General features: G+C 30.7%; 1 protein-coding gene across 3 annotated transcripts in view; it reads left to right on the top strand.

Moving 5' to 3' along the window:
* The window catches only part of roq (RING finger and CCCH-type zinc finger domain-containing protein roquin), a 30,925-nt gene extending 22,202 nt beyond the window's left edge, over positions 1-8,723 (top strand). For 2 of the 3 annotated variants that reach the window (XM_088232885.1, XM_088232883.1), the window contains 6 exons: positions 589-697; positions 1,495-1,700; positions 2,335-2,510; positions 3,916-4,146; positions 5,334-5,429; positions 7,301-8,723. In XM_088232885.1, coding sequence (XP_088089011.1) covers positions 589-697; positions 1,495-1,700; positions 2,335-2,510; positions 3,916-4,146; positions 5,334-5,429; positions 7,301-7,414 — 932 coding nt within the window. In that variant the 3' untranslated portion in view covers positions 7,415-8,723. The remainder of the gene's footprint in view (positions 1-588; positions 698-1,494; positions 1,701-2,334; positions 2,511-3,915; positions 4,147-5,333; positions 5,430-7,300) is intronic. The other variant, XM_088232884.1, reaches the window with a different exon arrangement.
* The last annotated feature ends 17,042 nt before the right edge of the window (positions 8,724-25,765 follow it).

Here is a 25,765-nt window from a genome sequence, read left to right as displayed (position 1 = left end):
TTTTACACAGTTAGACTTAACTCTAATGGACCAGTGAAGTTGCCATATTATATGTAAGGTTATTAATTAAAGTACAAAAAAGAGAAGGAAAATAAACATAAATAGAAGTTGTTTAAAAATTAAAATTAAAGTTAAAAAAATGAATAAAATTTGTAAAAGTAATTAAAAGTTAAGAATTAAAATAAAGAATGAAAAACATGCTTAGATGTAAAAAATAAAATAATATCATCTTTTTAAAAAGGAAAAACATAAATATACACATACATATTTTAAGGGATTCAAAGAAACGATGCGTGAGAATGTATTGAAAAAAATGGGACCTAAATATTTCGGTGTAAAAAGCGGGAAAACGTAAAATCGAGGAACGTAAAAACGAGCTTTTAATGTACTTTATAGATAATGATCTAAAATTGCAATCCATCGGTGATTATGTTCCATTTTAACAAAAAAGTCACTAAAATAAGTGCGTTGGGGTACATTTTGCATCGCGCTAGTTCGGCAAAGCAAATTATTTTGTTTTAAATTCTTCTGCAACATTTTCGAGAGTGATCTCAGAGCAATTAAAAGGTTTTATTACTGTGTCTGCAGGTAATAGAATGCTACCGACAACCTCGCAGGGCGCACACAACATTGATCTCTCAAAATCGAATTACATGTCTGAGAACTACAACAATTTACCAACCCTCGAAGCTAATGGGTAAGTTTTAAGATTTAAAAAAAAAATTAGCATCCAGAGCATTGGCTGGAGCATGTACTGCGGATGCTTCCCTAAACTCTCCCTTTTTTACGAGGCATCAGTTTCTCTAGTCCTGGATGTCCAGTGCTGACAATTTGTCGGCAATTCATGTGAGAACTACAAGACGCCGACTTGACTTGCAGTTAGCAGCCTGCAAAGAGCCCCGGAGTCTGTTTGTGGACGCCATATACTCCAACTAGAGGGCAGACGGAATGATGATGATATTGAATATGGTCGAATAAAATACTCGGCAAACTGCTAATTAACTACTTTAGAGTGCTTTTATTTGAAAATTTATTTATTAACCCTTACGGATTATTACATTCATTATATAAAAATAATATATAATTTTTTATTTATACTCTGTTGTTGATAATAATATTTTTTTATATGTTTTGAAAAGTTTGTCCGAGTCTTTTTGTTTAGCTTTGCCTGGTAGTTTATCATATAATTTCAGTCCCTAATTTATTAGTCTCGATTATCCTCGTCTCATTTTGGAATGTTGTATGTGATATTGTTCTGATATTCTTGTCCATGTTTATTACAATTTTTTCAAGATTTAGTTCTTTGTCTACGATGATATCAGTATTTTTATATTTGAATTGTAATATTTGAAGTCAGGGATAACTGATTTGTATTTAACAAATTATGAATAGTATTTTTGGTACAATTTTAAAATCCCGGAGCTTGTTTGCAGTCGTTCTAAATAATTGCTTTATTTATTATCAATTTTATATTAATATGTATATTATTTTTAGGTTTAATCCAATATGCGAGGAAAATTTGATGAACCATAGTTCCTCCATCAGTGTTACGGAAAATAAATCAGACAAGAATTTGAATGCTCTTTACAAACTAAAACAAGACATCATTGCCCAATTGGAAAGAGCCAACTACCTCCAACAGCAACAAGCTCAGTACTCTGCTTTACAGCAACAACAACCATACAGCCAGATTACAGTTTGTATGTATTTCATCCAGTTTTTCAATTTAATTTTAAATAACATAAAAAAAACATTTTATAATAATTTTTTAATAACATTATAACTAGCATTATCGACAAAATTAATAAAAGAGTCCTGCGTTAGTTTGTACAAGTAGAGCTAATGGACAGAAAAAAAATGGCTAAAAGGATTTACGATTCGAATGTAATGGATGCAGAAATCGAGGAAGACATGGCACGACCAAATTCAACAAAGTTTTACGTTTTCAAGGGAGCAGCAAAAAAGTGTTAAACTGAGGAAAACACTAAAGTGAGGAAATGAAAAACTGCAGAAAAATTGTAAAAGCCGTCATTATTGGATTATTCATATTTACCTATGATTTCAATTTTTTAAAATATTTTTTTCAATCAATACCACAATGTATTTTTTTATTGAATTTAAAAAAAACATGTTTAAATAACTAAAAACACAAAAATGAAATTTTGAATTTACATAAAATGCATACGATGATTTTTTCCCTAAATATTGTGAAATTTTGTTTATTTGGTATCACTTTATTTAGTATTGCACTACAGAATTTCAACTGTCATTTACATCGCGGCAAAACTGTTTCACACTTTTACGATAACTGTTTAAACATGAACTTTTTTCTAGCCCCCCTTCAAAGAGACATGTTTGTGCGTTCGGATTCTATATTAACTGATGATGACTACGTACCATTTGAGACACAAGTTGCAAGTAACTTTGGGCCAATTTCTCGGGCAGAACCACTACAAACAATGGCTAACCAACAGAATTCACTACTGTGGTATTCCAATAATTTGCAACAGGTAATGATTTAAACATTAAAAAAACACATTTTAGGGGGACCATAAAAAAATTGCACATTTTATGACCTGCCGTTTGAGTGCAGTTTATGTCCAGACATAGTGAAGTAAACATGTCTGAGATTTTTTATGTTTTGAACTCTTGTCTGGCAGTATTTACGTGTAATTAAATTTTTATTACTGTTAAGGGTAAAATGTCAAAACTGGAAAATGATGAAGGACACTCCAAGCATTGTATGTTACCAGGGCTTGAATGCCAGCAAGGCTGCTAATGCCATTAAATAAGTTAGTGGTGAAGTGCTAACAGTATGTAGATGTCAATTTTGTTCAAATTGGACGATAGAAATTTAAAAGAAGCACCTAAATGTGGACGGCCTTCAAAATTCCTGGTCGAGTCAGATTCTTGTGATTGAAGAATTATTGCGGAGACTCAAATCTCCATGGTCAACTGTACAGTTACATTTACCACGTATCGGCAAAACCAATAGAATGGGAATTTGTGCTAAAATGCACAATTTTTTTATGGCCCACCTATTATTTGAATATTTGTGATTATATTATGTATGTATGTAAATTACTGTGTAAAAATTAAGAATTTAACTGTGGTTCAACAGGGTTTGATACTTAAACCTCAGTTCAGATCCGCAAAACCACCACAGGACTATGACCTGATTCAATAATTATCTTTTATCACATTTTAATAACACTTTCCTTAATGATTTGTCACTTTTCCAATCTCCATTTTATGTAAAATGTAATATAGTAAAACCTTTTTCTTTGGTTTCTCAATTTTGTTTGTCCCGTTTTTTACATCCCAATTTTCTCCATGCATATATATTCTCATGGACATATTTCTCCAATTAACACTACGTTCTTCATCACTTGGTTTTACGTTTAAAGACTTCCAAAATTCATTTATTGGGCCCTAAAAAGCTGAAACCAGGTCGACATAAAAACAGTACTGAATAATAAAAGCAGGTAAATTACAAATAAAGGGTTAACTATTATCTCAAACTCAATTTGAAATGGGGGCAGTTTAATTGACCATTTTATTTTATTGCCTAATTTTCTTAAAGGCTATTCTGCATTTAATTTTGATACATTTTTCAAACAAATACATTCTTAGTCATTTAAATAACAATTGAAATTCCAATTCCAACAGTTGAAATATTTATTATTTTAGAAGATATTTTGTTTTGTAATTATTTGCATCATTAAGCAATCCTGTATCGAGGCAGGAATGATTGATTACCTATTTCTACTTATGGATTAAATAAAGGTATTGCATTTCATTTTGTAGGTTAAATAAAATTTATTTACATGACTTAATTGAGGAATAATTTTGTTCCAAAACTAGTTGGCTTATTAATAGCCTATGTAAACCTTTGAACACCAAAATTGTTTTTAGATGTCGTATACTCCATTCCAGTCCAACCAACAGCAAGTTCCCACAAGTGTAAATTCACTTCAAAACAATATGAAGTCGCAATTGAGGCAGTTGGAAAGGAAACTAAATACGCTGAAGCTGGTAACAGAGATGAGAGAGAAAGGGATCCCCGGAACAGACACGGATAGATTGGCCCAGGAACTTCGTACCATTCAACATGGCATACACCAGAGGGAGCAGCAAATGAGACAAGTAAGTTTGTAATTTTATGCATCCATGTGGATGAAGAATATAGTTCTGTGTGTGAAGTAGAACCACAACCCTAGGCGAGTGTTTTCCATTTGATGGCTGTTCTCAGGTAAAAATCCTCAGTAAGGAAATCGAGTGGAGATAAGTTTGCCTAATTGTGTAGTGGTTGAGATCCCGGGTTTGATTCCTGACATGGAGGACGTGAAATATTAATTTTAAAGGTTGATTAAACTGCAATATTTCATTGTTCCTGGATTGGCACCTGAAGCATTAGGCTCTCGCCTTACCTTAATGTAATAGATGATCGAAATATGTTGCATTTGGTTTACCAATGCAGTGCCCTATGCCCCCACTGGGTGCGGAAAGGGGAATGATGATGAAGTTTGTAGTTAATTTTTGAAATACTAACTTTATGATTTTCCTTTTTACTCTAAATGATGTTAGTTTTTCTGATACTCCCGTGATATTTTTGGTTGATTAAAGTTGTTAGTAATCAGAATGGTTTTTAGGTTCCCCTGATAAAAACAGTTATTGATAGTTATGCGGTATTGAATATCACCAACAATACGAAGTGTGTCCGGGCGCTAAAAAGTATACCTGCTTGTGAAATTTGTAAATGCTTTTGCACCACAATAGGCCAAGAGGTCCAATTACAGTGTTGAATTATGTTCATCATGTAACGCCCAGGCTTGAGAAAATCTCATTAAATTTTTATGAAATCACCAGGAATCGAACCCGGAACCCTCTAAGCACGAGGCAAGTGTCTTAGTCATTAAACCACGGGGCCGCCAAATAGGTGAAAATCCCAAAAAGTACAATCCAATAGAAATTAGTCCACCTCGTGGTGTAGTGGTTGGTGTGTTTCTCTACTACACTTGAGGCCCCGGGCTCGATTTCTGGCAAGGAAAGCGTGATATATTTTTTTGGAAGCTTGATTTACACTGCAATGTTATGAAACATAAAACATATCATATCTACATGTAATAAATGATCGAGATACGCTGAATTTGGTGAACCAAAGCCGTATTCTATACATCATCAGGTGCGATTAAAGGAATGATGATGTATATATTACTTCTTAAAAATCCAGTGCCTGAACATAATATAATTAACATTAATAGTGATTAAAATTTATTAAAAAATACAGTCAAGCAATATATAATTTCACTTAATATTTTTTATCATTTCAGGGTGAGAGTTACAGCCGAGACATGCCAAGTGCCGCAGCTCCAGATTTTAACAACCAAGTAATTCTGAGAGTGCCTGCAAAAAGTAATGATGCTGAGGTATGATAAGTATTTATTGTATACATACATTAGGCCTCGTGGTGTTGTGGTCAGCGTGTTTGCTTACCATGCAAGAGGTCTCTGGTTTGATTCTCGACATGGTTGACACGAAGTATTTATTTAAAAAGGTGTTTTTACACTAGAATATTTCGTAGTCCCTGAACTGGCACCTGAAGCGTGAGACTGATCATCTTGCCTTCGTGTAACAAAAAATGATCAAGATACACTGCGATTGGTGTACCAATGCAGTGCGCTTATGCACCATTATGTGCGAAAAGGGAACGATGATGACACATATATTATATAATATACTCCCAACTCATTCCTGGGGTGGTTTTCTGAATGCAATAGCGTGTGTAGAAAACGCATTTTTGGCACGTATTTATGTACTAAATACACGCTAACAGAGCGATCTCTTCATGCACAAGTCTGTTCAGAATACCAGCCCTGCTCTCACTGTACACCCTTTCTGCACTAATTTACATTCCACATTACTTCCTATTGTCGTGGAATCTATTTTAAAGTGGTATTTGTTAGTTTTTTGTTTGTCGGCCTCATGATGTAGTGGTCAGCACGTTTCCTACAGTTTAGGCATTTACTAAGTTCACAAAACTTGGATTTTTAAAAACCATGTGTGTTCATTTTTCAATATTGTCGGCGAAAAATCCAATTAGGTACTTAGACACTTACATAGCTATCATAAACATAATCCGATCCCAACGTCCGGCGGTATTTATCCTTTACGTTAGCCGACCGTTAGATTCTTATTTTGAGAATGATGTTTTTAACAATTGAATAATGCTTGTATAATTTTTGACAATATTTTTGTTCGGTATGTCCGAGAAGTAGCCCGTTATAACAGTGAATAATTGTATGGAGAAAACCATGAACTAAAATGTCAACTAATGTTTCGTCGTTACATCCGAGATCTCGCTATTTCCGTGATCGTTATAACCGAGTTCAACTGTATTAAAATAAAATAAAATCACTTTGTTTTTATGTACCACTTATATTTTTTTATAATTTGACAACCAACTAGTTTCGGCAATACTATGCCTTCTTCAGGGTTAATTACAAACTAACATAACATGTATAAAATTTTCACAGTGAAGGTAGAGTTGGCGTGGCTACAGGGGTAGAAAAGAGAGGGGGTAGAAAATAGAGGGGGTAGAAAATAGAGGGGGTTTGTGTGTGGATTTAGGGAGAGGAAACATATTTTAAATGGGATTATTACTAAGATTTATTTAATTATTAATAATATTTAAATTTTTATTTACAGTCTTTCTAATCTCCAATATTTCAAAATAATCAAGTGCATATCCTTTTTTTTTGTATGTAGAATTTCCATGCCATCTTCAAAGTTGAATGAGTGACTATTTGTTAGGATATGGTCAGCAAACTCAGAAAAATTATTGTTTTTAAGAAGATTTCTCATATGTTCTTTAACTCTAGTTTTAAAAGTACATGATGTTTTTCCCATATAAAATGACTTGCAGTCATGGCACATCAACTTGTAATTGAAATAATAATGTTCCACAAAGTGCTTCAAACATCAAAAATAGAAAATATTTAAATTACATTTTCTTCAACTTTACATGAGAGTGGTTTAAAATCGTTTTTGACATTTTATGGATGTCGCAATTTTCACACATTTGTCGTTGTTCTTTGATCACGACGAACTGCAGAGAACAGATATTTATTGGTAAAGAGAATCCAAATTATTAAATAAACAGATAATAAGGTTACATTTTTAAGTACTCTTTTCACAGATTTTAAACACCAGTAATATTTAACACTGACTTATTAGTCAATGTGAAACCGGTAGATTAGCACCTAGCACTTGATAAATAATACATATATATTTTTTTTAGGAGGCTTATGAAGTGGGCATTGCCAAAGATATTAGAGAGTTGGAACTTAAGTGGGAATACGAGTTGCAGGAGGTAGAGAAACGTTGGTCAAATGAAGAAGAAGTACACAAGTGATTATATAAAACTATTAATGCTATTGTATTTCCTTTTTTTCTATGAATGACAAATTAATCTAAGCTTACAATTCCTCTAAACTTTAATTATATTTATTTTCTAATTTTCATTTTTTGGTGCCTACATAATGTGTGCTACCAATTTTCGTTTGTTAGAATTCCCAGTTCTTATGAAATGAAGTTTTATTGTCAGATATAAATAGATGTAATATTTTAATTTTTACCACTTTTCGAGTATTAAGACGGAATGCAAATAATATGTACATTTAACTGGTGATTCACGCTTATTAAGATACCCAAAAAAGTTTATGTACTTATTAAATGATGATAAATGCTAGGAGTTGAAATATTATCTAGAAATAATAATGTACAAATTATAATTATTAATTTACCCATCAGTGTTTGGAAGTATAACAGTACAAGTCAAAATGCAATGTTGGCCACAAACGGTTTTTCTTTTCTGATTCTAATTTGATATTTGATTTCTTAATTTGATCAACTTGCATACAAAATATAATATAATTATTGCCGTTTTATAAAAGTAATGCACAATGGATCATTTTACAATATTGTTTAATATTTTAATTTTTCTTCCTTGAGGAATGAGGTTCGGTGTGTAAATTGTAAGGATAACTTTTTGTTATTTGTTAATGATAGTTGTCTGAGAGGATAAGCCTGATGTTAATATATTTTCACAGCACTAAAATCTGTGTTCTATTAGAAATGTCTACTTACAGTCAAATAGTAATTAATATACAGACTATTATGCACACAACACTGATGGTATCCGATTTCCTAATCTTTTAAATATATTTTATGGTGCAATAGTTATAAATTTATATTGAAATAGAGATCATAAAGCCAGAGTTTTGTTCGTATACAGACACATTTGGAAATATAATATTAACAAGGGATGTTCAAAATATTTTTTTTGTTATTAAAAAAAACTTCCAAAAGAATGAAAATAGAGTTTTTGAGTACACTGTGCTACTCATTCTATCACACTTTATTCTAACCGGCATTCTCTTGCTTTATGTAATCTATCAATAACATAAAATATTATTTTATACATGTTTTGCATTTCGGACAGTATTTTTTTTAAAACATAATTGGAATTCATTTTAATTCTTTATTTTTATTTATCTGGTCAGTCCATAAGTTCTTGCACATTTTTAAGGAATTAGGAAATGTTTTTTTTCTTTAATAAATCAATGATTTATTTAAATGATTTTACGGGTAAATGTCCAATTGCATTTGTGTTAAACGCCTGGATTTTATTTAAGAAATTGAATTTAAAAAAATAAAAAAAACATTTGCATGGATTAAAAAAATAAAAAAGATTTTTGAATGTAGTTTTTAAATGTAATGACAATTAATAATATTCCTGTTAATAGTTCGACATAGTTCTCAGAGTTCAAAGTAGATAAAACCAAACATTTTTAATAGGTAAAAGTGTTTTTTAATAATATAAATCTTAACAGGTTTCTCTATAAACAAAAAAAAAATGTATTTTCATACAAGTTCTCTTTGCTGTTGGTAAGGTTTTTTTCTCTATCTGTCTACCGTCCATATTCCATTTTGTATCACAATCTCAGAGTAATAATTAGCTACCTACTTATATTTTGCTCTATTGCATAGAACAAAAGGGTTCCATTTTTTTTATTTAACAACATGTAATGGACGGTTTTGGTTTGCGCTTGCAACTCTCGACATAAGTACCTATGGTCCGTTGTATTTCTGTAAACATTAGCTAACTTCGTGATTGATAATCATAGAATGGTTTTTGTCAGTATGGGTGGCTCTATAAGCTGTTAAAAATCTTGGAGTACCACCGATGGATGAACATCTATAGTAGTGAGTTCATACTAATGAATTATGCCGCAAAATATTTTTCAGTCTACACTTACTTAGAAGCTTGCATAAATTCTTACCCATTAAAACTAAATTCTCACTCGTACAAGCATTAATACTACACATTCTAGATTACGCTGATGTTTCCATGACAGATTTAAGCTGTGAGCAACCTGATAATGACTATATTTTCGGTCTTAGGAAATATGACCACATTTATGATTATCGTAGGCAACTGAAATGGCTCAAAATTAGACAGCGGAGCGACTATCACTCCCTCTCACTTCTGTTCACTGTATTTGATACTCTTAAAGCACCTATATACCTCCGTGAAAAATTTCAACGCTTATCAGTTCATGATTTATTTACCTTCTCGTTTTAATTCTCAAAGCACCCTCTTAATACCCATCCACAATTCCCCTTTTTTCTCTAACTCATATAGTGTCCATGCGGCTTGACTGTGGAATCATCTCCCATCCAATATTAAAGATGTTCCCACAGTATCTCTGTTTAAATCACATCTGAAGAAATATCTCTTTTCTCTTCCCAAATCTATCATTTCCTCTGTATTCCCTTTTCCCATTGAGCAATACTATTGATTTAAGATAATTTATATACAGATACAGTTATAGTTATTTCTAGCTTTTTATTTTATTTTCTATTGAATACATTTTGTATCTCGAATTAAAGAAATTAACGCGCTTCTTCTACAGGTAAAATCACTAAAATGTTTTTCCTAACGCTGGCTAATGCAGCAAACTTCCGTCATCATCACCAAAGTACTTTCGAAACCACCCAAATTTTTACCGGACTCGGAGCTATGAGAAGTTATCTATATAGGTTTAAATTAAGGAATGATGTCTATTGTTCATGCGATGATATTTCTTCACAGAGTATCGAACATCTGTTGTTTCAATGCCCATTTTTCAGTTTGCAACGCCATAATTCGAAATATATATAAAAATAAAAAAAATAAATTAACTGTTATTTTATTGGTTGGTTAGAATAAATTGGCATTTGGCAATGTACAATTTACGTTATGTACAAAGGGTTGAATAAATAAATATAAGCGGGTGGCATATTATTACTCTTGAGATTACAATACGGTACCCATTTTAAACACCTGTCATAATCCCGCTGAGAAACAACTCGCATTCGAAGCGAGTTAAGACAGAACTTTAGGTGTTAATTTACTGCCGGCGGCTTCCGTTAACTAGCGACGTACTCTTATATTTTTTCAAGTTTGGATACCATCCCTATCTCCTTTGGATGCTGATGTACCGTTTTATGTGATGAATTTATAGCCTTTCTCAATTTTATGATTCTGATGTTTTTTTAAAAGTTGTTTTTACGAAATGATTCATGTTGAATTGAACATAAACATTGTTGCGTTCGAACTTATGGACTAACCTTATATCATCCGGTCTATACCAAAAATTACAGATATGCAAAAAACATCATTTTGAGATATGAATTAAAATTAGATGTTAAGAACTGGTATTATAAATGGTATTAAAATTGTTACTAAACCAATTACATATAGGTAAATGTCTGTTTTTATTATGCAAGCTTGTATTGCCTGGTTTGGTGGTGTATACTATTTTAACTTTTGTGGTATATTTCACTCAAAACAGAAGTGCAGGTTCACAATTTGGTATTGACCCGATGATATGTAATTAGATTAATATATCATCATTAGACTTGTAATTCACAGGTGAAGCGTTGTTTGAAAAAACTCGATTACTTATTCCCCCATAAATACAACAAATGCATACTTTTGTTAGTGTTTTTTTTTTTTTAAATAGTATCTAAACTAAATCATTTGTTGAAATAAAAATGATACTACTGAATTTTTTTTTTTTAATGAAAATAATTATTTTTATTAGTGCATTTTCAACAAATTATAATACGAAAATAAAATTTAATGACAAATCGTCGCCTTCGTGGTTTAAGGCTACAATGAAATTGCCTGGCAATTTTATTTGGGTCGGAGTGAGTTAATTATTAGTTGACCACAAATATGTGGAAAAAACTTTATTAAATATGTTTCACGTATATGCTTTAGCTCACAAACAAACTAATTATAGTGATAGACTTTTTTTTATATATTTCACATTTTTTGTTAGAAACACATGTTTTTCTTAAAATAGTTCTTATGTAATTAGTTAGATAATCTTCGAAGAATAAACATGAGAATTGTACATTATTTTGTTGATACAAACAGCTATTCATAAATCACGTACACTTGCCAATCACAAGAGGCTGACTCTTTTTTGGTAGGTTCAACCTGAATTTTTTTTTCCTTTAAGTGTGTTTTGATGTTAAATATTTTTTTATTAAAAAAAATAAAGATGTCATTGAAATAAAGAATAACTTTTTATCACAAAACAGTACTAGAGTCAAAACGGACCAAAGACTAATTGTTCCGCAATGAAAAACCTCATATGCTGTGTGGAAACCAACAACAAACAAAAAATCCATCAGATGAACAAAATTGCTTATGTTTTAATATTATTAATTACTTCTCAGGTATCAACAAGCCACAATTCAGTTAATACTGTATTAGTTGCTGACAAATCCCTCGCCGAAGGATACTGTGATATTGTATTATTGTTTCTTTTATTTATATTAATTTGTTATGCATCATGCTTGAGGTCTCTTGTTTGATTCCCGGCAAGGTTGACTTGAAATACTGATTTAAAAATGTGTTTTTATACTGCGGTATTTCATTGTCCCTGGACTGGCACCCGAGGCGTAAGACTGGGCGCCTCGCCTTCATGTCACATATGATCGAGGCATGCTGTATATGTTGTACCGATGCAGTTAATTTATTAACTTTAACAATAATTTATATCCTACTTACCGAACACAGTTTCTTCATTAGGATAGAGATAAGACTCCACATGTCCAAATGAAACTGTTTAATGGTTTTCCTTGGTAAAACTGTTGTTTTTAGTATGTTTGTGCACTAAAGCATTATGCATAAGGTACGGCTCTTCTCAAACTAGATATTACAGAACTAGTGATGATATGCACAGACAAATAATTTTATTTGTAACGAGTTTATTTTATTGACTATTGATAATTTTTTGTGTTTAGAACAATACTTTTGACTTTCTCTGTTATTCCCAATAGTAGAGTCCTTTTCCAGAAATTGTACTCAAACCAAAAATAAATACACCAATTCATTTTACGTACATCCGCAAATCTTAATTTTAATATTTTCGAGTTTCGGAAAAGAACCCTATATTTATTATTCTAATGCCCCTCTAGCACTTCCCCTCCTCTACTTTAGATTTTCTGTTCTGTTGTAATTAAAGTCGAGTTGAGGTAGTTGAAAGTGCAATATTCTCATTTATTAATGTTACTTATTATGATTTATGACTATGACTGATGTTCATATAACAGTAATGTTCATGCATCGTTAAATAAGCTTATAAACATTATGTTTTCACAGTTTGTAAATATTTAAGATGATTATTTGTGTTATAATTGAATTGTTTTTATTTATCAGACAATGTTAATTCAGGAATGTTTAAATCAATTTGATGTGGTACTAAAATGTTTTGTCTAAAAAAGAGAAGTTTTTTTATACTGCATCTCTTTAACCTTATGTATGGATGCCAGACATTTAAATAATAGATGAGATCTCTAAGCCAAGCAGTTTTAATAACAAATATGATAACTTATAAAGCGTTGCTTTATTACAAACATAAAATATGATACTAAAAAGGACAACTTATAAAGTGTAATTTGATCACAAACATTGATAATAAAATGGATAACTTATAAAGTGTCATTTTATAATAATAATAATGATATGCTTTTTAAAAAAAAATAATGATAGTAAAAAGAACAACTTATAAAGTGCCATTTTAAAAATAAATTATTATTAATTAGGGCACACATAAACACATTTTTATGTGTGCTCTAATAATAGCATTTTTTATGTTTAATTCATAAATTGTTCATCACATACATACACATGGAATGCTGACTAACACATATAGTTTTAACAGTTTGAATTTTGTTTTTTCCTCCATAAATGTTATTTCCCATCATATTATTTTTTCTGCCTTATTAAAATTAAAAATTTCACCTTTTTTCTAATACAAGCCTAAATATTGATAGTAAAACTGATAATTTATAAAGCATCACTTTATTATAAGCATAAATAATAATCGTAGTAAAAAGGATAATTTATAAAACATAGTTTTATTATAAACAAATGATAATAGAATGGATAACTTATAAAGCGCTGTTTTATTATTAACATGAGCAATAATCTATATTAAATAATAATAATAATGTAACTAATAAAGCACCGTTTTATTATTAAAATAAATAATAGAAATAAGAAAAAAAAAATCCCCAGCGAAAACTTTATGTTAAAAAAACATATAACATCGAAATATATGTGCCCGCCACAAATTAGTTTGTACAAGTTCAGTTATCTTCGGTTACACATATCGTCGGTATACTGATATAACGCTCTAAATTTCAAAACTTTAGAAAACAAGTTAAAAATGCAGTTAAATGTAATTTTTACAGCTCTGTCCTCTAAATTCTTTAAGGTTTCATTTCAAAGTTATCACGCATAAAAGCCTCAGAGTAATAATTCACTGCAGAAGCCCTTTGTTGCATAGAACAGAAGCGCTCCAAATTTTTGGTTCGGCTTTTTGTTTAACAACAAATGTGTAACAGACGGTTTCAGTTTGCACTTGCAATTCTCGACCCGAGTACATACGGCCCGTTGTATTGCTGTAAACTGTAGCTAACTTCGTGGTTGATAATCATATAATGGTTTTTGTCTGTATGGGTGACTATTAGCCAGTGGCGTGTTATTACTCTAAGATAAAAGCCCACTAAAGGTACATTTAAAAAAATGTGTTACGTGGTGAAATCCATTAATTCTAATCACCATGTCCAAAATATGAATAAGTGTAAGGAATGTAGGTATATTGTTGGTAACAAAAATATACCTACAGTCGTCTGCATACCCACACAACTCAGCAAGCCATTCTAGATGTGTCTCTCCTAGTAAATAGTCACTCTCTAACCACAGTAATATTAACTATTTACAATAAGTCAACCGTACAAAGCGTTATTACTGATCTTATGTACCATTATAGAAGACCGGAAAAGACTTGTCGAGTCAAACATTGAAAGTGGTTTTTCTCTGAATAAGCAATAATGCATTTTGAGGGTTTTATTGGTATACCAACAATATTCGGAGACCAAAACACTGAGTTACAGTAGATAACTGATACATTTTTGTTAAAAATAGACCAAATGAATTTTTGGTAAAGAGTTTTTGCACTAAAATAAATTGTGTACTGTGTAATTATGGTACAAGGTCAAACACATGTCAACATGCGCATGGTGTGGATCGGGTTAACAGGCGTCAGCAGTCGATAATTCTGATCTTATATTTCATCGCTGAATTGAATTGAACTGCAATTTGGTCACTATTGTCATATACTGATTTTTAATTTTGGCTTAGTGAATTACAACAAATTTTAATTCATTTAATAATATAAATTCTAGTATCCATTTTGGTATTTAAATCCCACACAAATTTTAACACTTTTTAATAGGACCGTTTAGCAAGTAAACAAGAATAAAAGATGTATCACTTAAGATAAAGATGATTGTAAAAACCTAGAATTTTCCGAGACCAAAGTTTACAGATTTTTTTATCAATAACATATTTGATATTGAATATTAATTTAATTTTATGCAGATACAGATTTTAATTTTCAGTGACCTCAAATCACGTTTAAATAATTTTTTAATTAATTAAAGTGCCTTAAACTATTTTAAAAATTGCTCTAATATATATGTTCTATTGTATTAATTATAATTTATGAAATTTTATGACAAAATGATTTAGACAAAAAACTATGACAAAAAACTATTTTATTTGTCAACTGGAGAGAGTGGCCTTTATACCATATTATTTAAATTGTTCTGGCTTCAATACCATAGACTTACCCCATATCCGGTTGATTTAAACACTCATAAGCAATATAATATTATGTAGAAATTGGTTTGTGTATTTCTATTGTAATTGCACTCTACTATACTATAAGAATGTAAAGTGAAAAGATGAATCTTTTCTGCAATGTACAAGCAGGTTGAACATAATGGCTATCAGGGAGATTTATATAGAAGTAATAGAATTAATTACCATGCTTGTTGCCTCAATATACAATTCATATTATATTTTATGGTTTATATTTATATTATAGAATTATGTATTAACTTATTACATACCGGTACATACTTTATTTATATAAAAAATAAATATTTAGTAACAAATTAAGCACTGAACAACATACATAATATTAAAAAAAGAAATAATTATTTTCCTTTGTTTATTGATAAGAAGCGAGTTGCTTTCTATCCTGATTGTCAAGTATACGATTCTTTCAACCAAATAATTTACAATAAGAAAGTTAAGCTTTTTTTAAGTACTTTTTTTTACCGTTTTATTCAACTAAGCCAAAAAATGTTTTTAAACTTGTGTTTTCCGCCATTACGTTATTTAAAAAAAAACACTTTCATTTTTACTTGTGACGTCACCCTGCTTCATCACCCTTTCCGCCTAATTGTTCTATGACTTTCTACAACATTAAAATTGGCAAATGATTGGCGAACTAAATTATGAATTTTGACATGGGTAGGTATTTCAAATTATTCTATTTTGATTTTTTTAATACATTTTAACGAAGTTTTGCCACACAATTAAATGCTTGTATTGTAATCATTTCCAAGAAAACTTTTAAAATACAGTTTCGGGCAGGACTCTAAACTTCCTAGTATTTTGTCTCAGTTCCCCAAAAAACATTATCCAACAAATATTTTAGAATTTACCAGCTAATTACTCTGTTTTACACACCGCCACCAGTATCATTATTTATATATCACTCAGATACAAACACCGTTCCTACTATACTTTTTTTTAACAAATAAATATGTCAAACATAAAATTAAGATAGTTATGCTTTTATCGTGTAGATATTCAGTGTAGTTCTTAAAACCTTAAATAAAATTGTAAAATCCCCATTCTCCCCACCCGAGGCAGCAAGCATGTCATAAATCCAACTTTTAGAAATGTGTAAATAATATTTGATATTGCGTATTTTTGTTACAAGAAAATAAATTGTTGCTATTGAAAAATCTCCGTACTGTTACACATTTTTATATTTGCATAGTAAACCGGTAATTGAAAATAATATTCTGAATCTATTTTACTGCTGGAAGGTAATAAGTAATAGTCTTCTATGAACTTTGCAAGTCAAATTAGCTCACCTACTATATAAATCTAGATTTAGTATTTTTTTACGCCATAAATTGGCCAATAGGTACGTTTTGTTGTTCGACAACGTCAAGATTTAACCCAATGGGTTTAGTTATTACTACTTTTGTATTGTGTATTTATATTTCAATAACCATAACATTCAATAAAAAAATGCATATAATTTTGTTTTAATCTAGAATAACTTGGAAATGGTGTGACTTATTGCAACCGCTCGTTGTTCAGTTTTGTATTTTTTTTAAAAGTGTTTTAAATTCAATGTATCGAAAAATAAATACTTTAAACAGAAATTTAAAATTAAGCTGTAACTTTGTAAATACAATTTGAATTTAAATATTCCACTGAGCATCCCAGAAACTTAAATCCACACTGTCACCCATAAGGTTTGTTTAATGTCTCATCAGATAAAAGTTAGCTCTGGACTTTTTTTCATTTTCATTTGGTGTAGAAAAATATTTTAGAAAATTAATTATAAATGGTGTAGTGAATGTTCTTTTATGTAATTTTTGCTTAGTTTATTACAGTTTTTTCAGATAATAGCATGATTGTTGAATGTTTTCTATTGACAGCCAAGATTCCTCATTCGATGCCCATATTTTCAATTACAGATTTGTAATTCTCTGTATGATTTATTTGATTGATTTTTGTGTTTTGAACAAAACATATTTCGCTTGTTATTCATTTTTATCCTTCTTTGTTAATGATTTTGGTATTACACTGAAAAATATTTTACTGGTACTGATAGAAATATTATTAGTGTAAGATTTATAATGATTTGGAGGATAGTGATTGAAACATTATAAACCATAAATAAATATTGACGTTTTAAAGAGTCGCTATTGTGATTGAAATATTATATTTATATATTTATCATGCTGTGTATGAATATATTCAATCAATATTAGGGGGTTAGAATCTTAATTGTTTATATTATTACTCCTGAATGAAGTATTTAAACCATTATGCACAATATTTTAACGCAGTTATGTTCTCCGATCACTAACAAAATGAATTATTTTAGATTTCTTAACCAATAGTTTTTTATGCGTTTTATTTTTAAATCGTAATTTTGTTAGTTTTATAGTACCATAGATATTTTTATAAAGCAACATGTTTTTCAAGTAAATTACTCAATTTAAAAATTACTTAGGAAAATTAAAATTGTGTATAACGGTAATTTGACATAAAATATGTATTCGTTCTGACCTCTAATATTGATTGTAAGTAGTTAATGGGTGTTAAAACATTTTCGTTGATAGAAGGTGTACATCCCAATAGCTACTTACTCCTTGCATTTGTTTAAGAATGCGCTCATGATATTTTTTAGTGTCTTTCTTGGACAGGCAGCTCAAGAGCCTTATATTCATTTTGGCTTAACATCTTACGGTCACCATTAGTTTTGTGCAAGAAGCCATTCTTTGTTATATCTTAATCCTTTTTTAATTTTTCATTACATTATTTGTTGAGGTTACATTGAACAGTAATTTGAAAATTGTATAGTTATCAGAACATAATAATTATGTTCTCTGATTACTAACATCTCATGTAGGTGGCACTTAACTTGAATACCAGTATTCATAAAATAGCAATGACTATTTTATTTCTTATTAAAACCTCAATTAGATTCTCAAATATGAATTTATTGAGGAGTGTTGATCATCCTTTGCTTATGATGGTAAAATAATACCGTTCATGTTAGCAATGTTAAGGTGAAAACCGCAGGCTTATTACACCAACATGATATAATTATTGTACTTACATGTTATGTTACCTCTTTCACTTATACTTTATGCTAATATTTCCCTACATCGCAATGTTGTGCTAATAAGATTGCGAGTATCGTATTTAGCTAAAAAAATTAAATTAAAACAAATTCGCTAAGAGTTTTAATTTGATAAAAGCCCGAAATGTTCATTTTCAATGTGACGGATGGAAGACTTTTCATTAACGATATTATATAAAACTGTATTACTGCTAGTGCAAGACTGTAACATTTTCAATGAAATAAAGGGGTTTTGAGTTCATCATTGTTTTATTTTCAATTATTGCTTTGTTTTGTATTTTCTGATGTAATAGAACAACCAGACAGAAATTGTATTAATCTGGAACAAAACATTCCTTTTATCCATATTAGAACATGGGTGGAGAACACTTGAAAGTTTAGACATTTACAGGGCTTATGAACTGTTGTATCTGGATCATGTTAACACATTGTGTAATATTCACCATTTGATGTGATGTCATGGGAACTTTAAGAGGTAGAGATGTGTAGTTCAAGGCCGGAAACATTGAACTAGAGATATGTTTCTCGCGTTGTTCGCGAATGAAAAGAGCACTGAACTAAATGTGTCTTCGTCTCATTTGGATCTCTAGTTCATTCATTGACCGAGATTGTGTCTGTCCCCTGTCTCTGTGGTTAGAAGGTAGATAAGGTACCTACATATACGCTCTGTATCTGTACACGGATGGACACGGGATTGCGCGGTCTGGGGTGGAGTGGAGAACGGGGACAGGCCGGGGAGATTCCATGCGTATATTTGTATGTACTTCTTCTTTGGGAGATTATAATACAAGTAGGTAGGTGTTGTGGATAAATGTTTGAAGTTAGGGCAACGCATGGTATGGAGGGCGGCAGGTTGTTAAATTTTTTTGCACAAAGTGAAATGTTTTTTTTTTTATTTACTTCTGCGCTTGGTGATTTCGTTTTTGTTTTTTTAAACAATTTAATTTATAAATTTTAAGTAAGTTCCGTAAACCTTGACGAAGGACCTTGTTTGCTTTGAAATCGGTCGGTGGAAAAAAAAAATTATCAACTTTGTTATTAACCACTAATTTATTTATTCAATGATTTAATTTATTTTTGTGTAAGTGTTTTTGGTGTTTTGGAAGGGTTAAAACAGCAGTTACATATTTTTTACTACCTCTAATTGATATTTCATTAATGCCCTTTAAATCTGAATAAGTAGTTAGTTTGTTCGCTCGAACTCATTAGATATTATATCTTTTAAAGTTTAATAAAGAAACACTTTTATTAATTTATTTATTTATTCATTTCAAAATTACATTCCTTAACATACATATTCACTTAGCTTTTACGGCTTTCTATGATGAGCGCATGTTAAACCTTAATAGTTAGCATAAAAAATATAAAGTAACTTTAAACAAATAGCGATTACAATATTACCATCGAAGAATAACAATTCAAATAGAAGAAATAACATTGAATAATAATAATAAATGAAACAATGTTAAAAATTATAAATATCAATCTGATTGTAGAATAACTTATTAGTAGAGACCGGAAAATTTCGCGATCGCGATAAAACGAAAAATAACGCGAAATTCGGTATTTTTACAACTAGTAATAGTTTTACATTATCTCTGATTTTTACGCGAATAACGCGAAATTTTGTGTTTTTTGAAAATAACGCGAAATTCGGTGTTTTTGTAAAATAACAAGCTTTGAACAGCCATAAAATATTTCGAAGAATATTTTAAGTTGCTAATTTCACACTTGTTTCTCTGCGTCATTCTATGGAATCTTGGCTTGAAACTGTCAAATTTGTGTTGTTATGTGCCGATTCTGATGAATATGAAAACAAAAAAAAATATTTGTTTTGCGACGAAACTACCGATTCTTCAGGCTGTTGTGTGTTCACAATATTATTTAGAATTAATACAAGTCATGAAGAGGTAAAACTGTTTGTGGCAGGGGTAAAATTTTTAGAGTCAGCCAACGCTACAAATTGTGTCAGGGCTATAATAGATGCCCCGAAAGACTACAATATTGAGTTTAAAAATGTGAAGGGTGTAGTGACAGATTCAGCGTGTTACATGACTAAATATGTTGAGACGTTGAAGGTGGTTTTGGGTGGCCATCTTTTGCATGTGCATTTAACACATATATATTCCGCGTTTTATGTAATATTTGCTATTTTTTTTAAATTCAGTTTTAAAAAAAATATATTACCAGTCGGTTTATAATATGTAGTTTATATATTCAGTGTTTTAATGTTGTATTATTGTAAAATAAATATTTTTAAAACAAAAAAACGTCTTTGACTTTTATTATCAACCCGTGCAATTGGTTCTAAAAAATAACCGCCGGTTTTCAAAAATAACACCACTTTTGGCAAAAAATAACACCGCTTTTCACAAATAATAACACCGCTGTTTTCCGGTCTCTACTTATTAGGGCTTATTTTCCATTAGTTATCCATTTTGGGTTAGGCCCATTATTGATTTTGAAATTTTATTTATATATTTTTTTGCATTTAAAACCTGCTTTAAAAAAATGTAAAGCCCGCTAAGAGGATTTAAAATATTTATAATTTAAAGCAGGCAAAGCAACTAACTTTACATGAAATATAATTGTGCTAATTAGTTCCATAAAAAATGCTTTATAATATTAACATTTTCTCATTAATAGGACAGTTTTCTACAGGTCTGCAATATTATAATATCTAAAGAAAAATATTATAAAACCGATAAAAGAAAATCATTTTGATAAACCAGCCAAAGGTTTAGAACTATTTGCTTCATTCGCCGCTCGTACACATTCGGTTCAAGCAAACAAAAGAACTAGAGACACGAAAGATATGGAGATACAAATGATATGATGACCTAAATGAGCCGAATGAGCAAAAGATACATTCGTTGAATTCTCTTCACTTTAGTGATGCAGATCAAGTGATCTATATATCCCACGTCTATTAAGAGGTAATATACAACAAAAGGATACAAAAATATTGCATTAATGACAAACACTATCTAAGTGGAACTGAAGGTTTGTTGATAACTGTCAATAGCGAACTTCTGAATGAGTTTTCTGTGGTTTCCTCTTCACTGAGATTAAAAAAAAAATAATAACATAAAATGCTTTTTTCTCTATTACAATCCACTTTTATATATTTAATTAAACTTGAAACTGTAACTTTCCAAAAAAGAGACTAGCTCTTGTTTATTTATTATTTATAAACGTCCAAAAGTTGCAAACTTTACCAATAGTTTTAAAAATTGGAGCGCAGGTTATTGAGCAAGTCCATCAATGCACATATTTAGGATGTTGGCTGAATAATATATAGGATCACTTGTAAGAGATCAAAGTTAAAATAGAGGTGGGGTGAGACTGCTTTTTCAAGATGTGTGACCTTCTTTGCAGTAGACACTTCAATTTAGACCTCTGAATGCCCATAGTACGATGTTACATCTTCTCTGTATTTTTTTAAGGCCTCAAAACTTGGACACTCACCCAAGTCACTTTTGAAGTTTGTTTGAAGCATTTAAACTGCGGTGCTACAGGAGGATATTGAAAGTCTCCCGGGTGGATAGAGTCGACTTCGACAAATGGAAAAAGATAGAGGTACTAAATGCAATCAGGAAAAGAAAATTTGCGTATGTCAGACATGTGATGGGAGGCGAAAAATATAACATATTCGTCTTGGCAATCCAGAATGCCTCCACTGGGACGATTGAGCCTTAGTTTTGACATCATATCCGTAAACCCATGTTTCGTCACCTGTTATAACACGTTTTAGTAATTCTGCATCGTCGTTGACATCATTTAGTGACACCTGAGCAACTTCGATTCGCCGCTGTTTTTGTTCGAAATTCAAAAATGTTGGAACAAATTTTGCTGCCACGCATTTCATACCCAAAACATTTGAAACAATTTAACGGCATGAGCCAATTGATATGCCAACATCATCAACGACTTCTCTGATTGTGATTCGGCGATCGTTCATAACCATTTTATTAACTTTTTCCACGTTTTCATCGGTTGTTGATGTGCTGGGGCGTCCAGGCTGTTAGTCACCTTTAATGTCTTCACGGCCATCTTGGAAACGCTTATACCACTCGTAAACTCTTGTTTTACTCATACTAGACTCACCATAGACATTTGTTAACATGTCACACACTTTGTTAAACTTTATTTCATTTTTTACACAAAATTTGATACAAATTCTATGATCCATTTTTTTTAACAAACTAAAATCACCAAGCTCATAAAAATAAGTCGAACCTTAGCAGCTGTCACAAAGTAAACAATGAAAACAGCTGAAATTTTTTTGCATATTTCAGGCTGCGAAATTTCTAAAATTCCTTATAGTTATTTTCTGAACTCACCTCGTACGGAGGGCTTTGGATATCTCAAGAGATGAATACAATGTTGTATAAATTGTGCATCTACGAGGGGCGTTCAATATATTCTCGGTATGGGTATGAAGGAAAAGACTTTAGTTAATGATTATTTTTTTATTTCTCAATATAGTCACCAGAGTTGTAAAAATACCGTAGCCTACCAAATCGCTCGGTAGTCTACCGTTTCCTACTGTAGTTTTGGTAGTTTATTTTTCAGGTAAAATATATGAAATATTTTGATAAAATAAATACTTTTTTACTTTGATTTTGTTATTCTTATTTTATTTTGAGCCCCTTGCCATCTCTTAAGTAGTTTATTAATGAATAATTTAATGTTTCGTGACAGGACGGCTTCTTTTACTATGCAAAAATAAGCATTTCGCCAAATTTGAATTTTGCAACTGAACTGACTACTAATGAATTCTCGTTTATCCAGAATGAAGAACTAGAAGATTTATATATGGAAATAGAAGATCCTCTTAGTATGAAACTGTATGAGCACCTGTATTTTTTGTATTTGTTATAATTTTCATGTTTCTTTCAGGTAAATACAACAAGTACCTACACATTTTGAAAGTCATATTGTCCTACATCGTATATGTAATATTTTCCTTTAAATTTATTAAAAATATGGTTCAAAATTTAATTAACAGCCTTTTATTTATTTACCTTCCGGGGATAAGTTTAAGGATGATTCAATTTTACAATATACACACGTAACGTTGCCATACGCCATGCCAAGCGCAATAATGAGTATTGAGTTTGATTACAAAACATGAAAAGTAATCACTTAAGAGACAACAAAAAACACAAACACAATAAAAATTAGTAATATCTTAATAATTAAATATTGTTTTATTCAAAATATGAGGCAGTGCCTTATGGACTAACATTTTCGACCTGTGATGCTAAAAGGAAAATTTATGTGAGAAGGGTGAAATTTTTTCAACTTAACAGTGCCCTATAAATTGAAATGAGGTGGTGCGCTATGGACGAAAACAATAAAATATTACTAATCAAATATTACTAGTCATACAGCCATTTTGTAAGAAAAACGTTTTCTACCAAATCTACAGTATTGTACGGTAAAATACTTGACTATAGAATACCAATGGTATAAATCAGGCCTTATAATAATAAAATATTACCTATCAAGTGATTATACATCCATTTAACTATTCATTCATTGTTGCACTCTTCATATCATATTCATATCTACAATACCGAGAATATATTGAACGCCCCTCCTATTGTCTGATTTTGTTTGAGTTTTACTTTAAGACTAATTTTTAAAAAAAAAATAGATATAAATAATTTTACACATGTACTGAATCGATTTTTATGCAAGATATTTGCCATTATTCTTAGTAAAAAAAAATTTAAAAGATTTTTCTACACATGGAATGTTTTCACCTGATGTATTTAAAACTTTCAAGGCTTGGGAAAAATAAACAAAAGAAAATTTTTAATTAAAGACTTTTATTAATCCAATATATTTGTAGAGATGAAAATAAGCATAACAAGGAACACGATAATATGTATTGCTTAAGGTATGTAAGATTAGTGATATATTAATAAATTGTAAATATTCTTAATACATAACTATTTTGCTACATTTGTAAATTATTATATATTTTGAAGAAAGTCAAATAACAGTAAACATTGGTGTTGAACATCGCTTGGTATTAACATATTTATAGTATACACAGACGAGAATGCTATGCAGTGAAACTGTAAAGAGAATTCACAAAATCTCTTATTATATGGTAAATTTTAACACAATTGCATCGGTGGTATTTTGAAATGCTGTAAGGAACAAAGTATAAATTGTTCAGAAGGGGGAAAACCAGCGTCGTAGCTAAGGTCACGAGTGCCCCTGGCAAGATTCGAGTTTTGTGACCCCCAAGACTTATTTTCTAGGAAGACAAAGAGAAAAGAAGGCTGTGGGTCTGTAAAGTGCGCCCCCCTGAGTTGGGGACCTTTTTTGCACACAAATATTGGACAATAAAAAACAGTAATTATATAATGGCAAAAGTGAGATATCCATTTGATTTTATAGGCGTTCTCTTTCTTATCCTAAAAAAATTGCACTGTTTCCCTTACATAATTTCAGATTTTTACCGGCGATATGATGAAAGGAATTATTATTGAAGATATATAACCTAAAATTGAAGTCTGAATTACATACTGGAATAATAATGTAACAAATGAACGCAGTTTTGTTTATTGTAAGCCAATTTAAAAACAGTATTTACAAGATTTTACTCAAATAAGGATTAAAAGATGTTATAAATTTCAAAATATTTGCTTATTTTGACTGGGTTTAATTATATTTGTATTCATATATTTCTACCTAAATATTATGAAAGATTTTGTTGCATTTTTATGTTATTGTTTAAATTTTAAGTAAAATATTTTTTGGAGATACAAGATACGTAATTTCATCGATAAGTAACTGTGGAAAAAGTCGATAGATTGCTTTAATGAAAAATCGAGGAGACAACTTAGATTTCCTAAATAAGCGGTTCCGTTATTTAGTGGCTACGATATTCGGCGAGCGTAACAAGATAGTCGTGTAAACGCTAACCAGAGATGTCAACTTAAAGAGAGCTGTGCCGTTATCTAGCTAGCGGCCTTGATCATATAATTTTACTAACTTATTTTTATTTTTATAAAACTGAGACGTACTGCGGTGGAGAATGGACAAACTAGAATCTGGACAATTTTAGCATCATGAGTAGGTGTATTTGGAGGATAAGGAGTCATTGCAAGTTGAAAATTATCATTTGAAGGAGAGTGAGATGTTTAAAAATCATGGTATGGAGTGAAATTCAAGATTAAGAGCAAATTTAAAAGTTTCATGATTTTCTTACAAAATCAATAAAAATTTCATCATTTTTGAGAGTCCAAATCATGTTTGAACTCATTTTCAGGAGCAAGAGTGTTGACTACTACACGAGAAACAATGTTACTAAACTGTTCTTATCGCTATGACTGGCTCCTGCAAATGACGCCACTGCTGTTAGACATTCTGCTCAT

Source organism: Micrasema longulum, unplaced genomic scaffold (assembly GCF_059751315.1).
Source record: "Micrasema longulum isolate JH-2025_06_02 unplaced genomic scaffold, ASM5975131v1 h1tg001033l, whole genome shotgun sequence".
Classification (NCBI taxonomy): Eukaryota; Metazoa; Arthropoda; class Insecta; order Trichoptera; family Brachycentridae; genus Micrasema; species Micrasema longulum.
The sequence above is the reverse complement of the archived record's forward strand: the minus strand, read 5'-3'. Positions and strand labels throughout refer to the sequence as shown.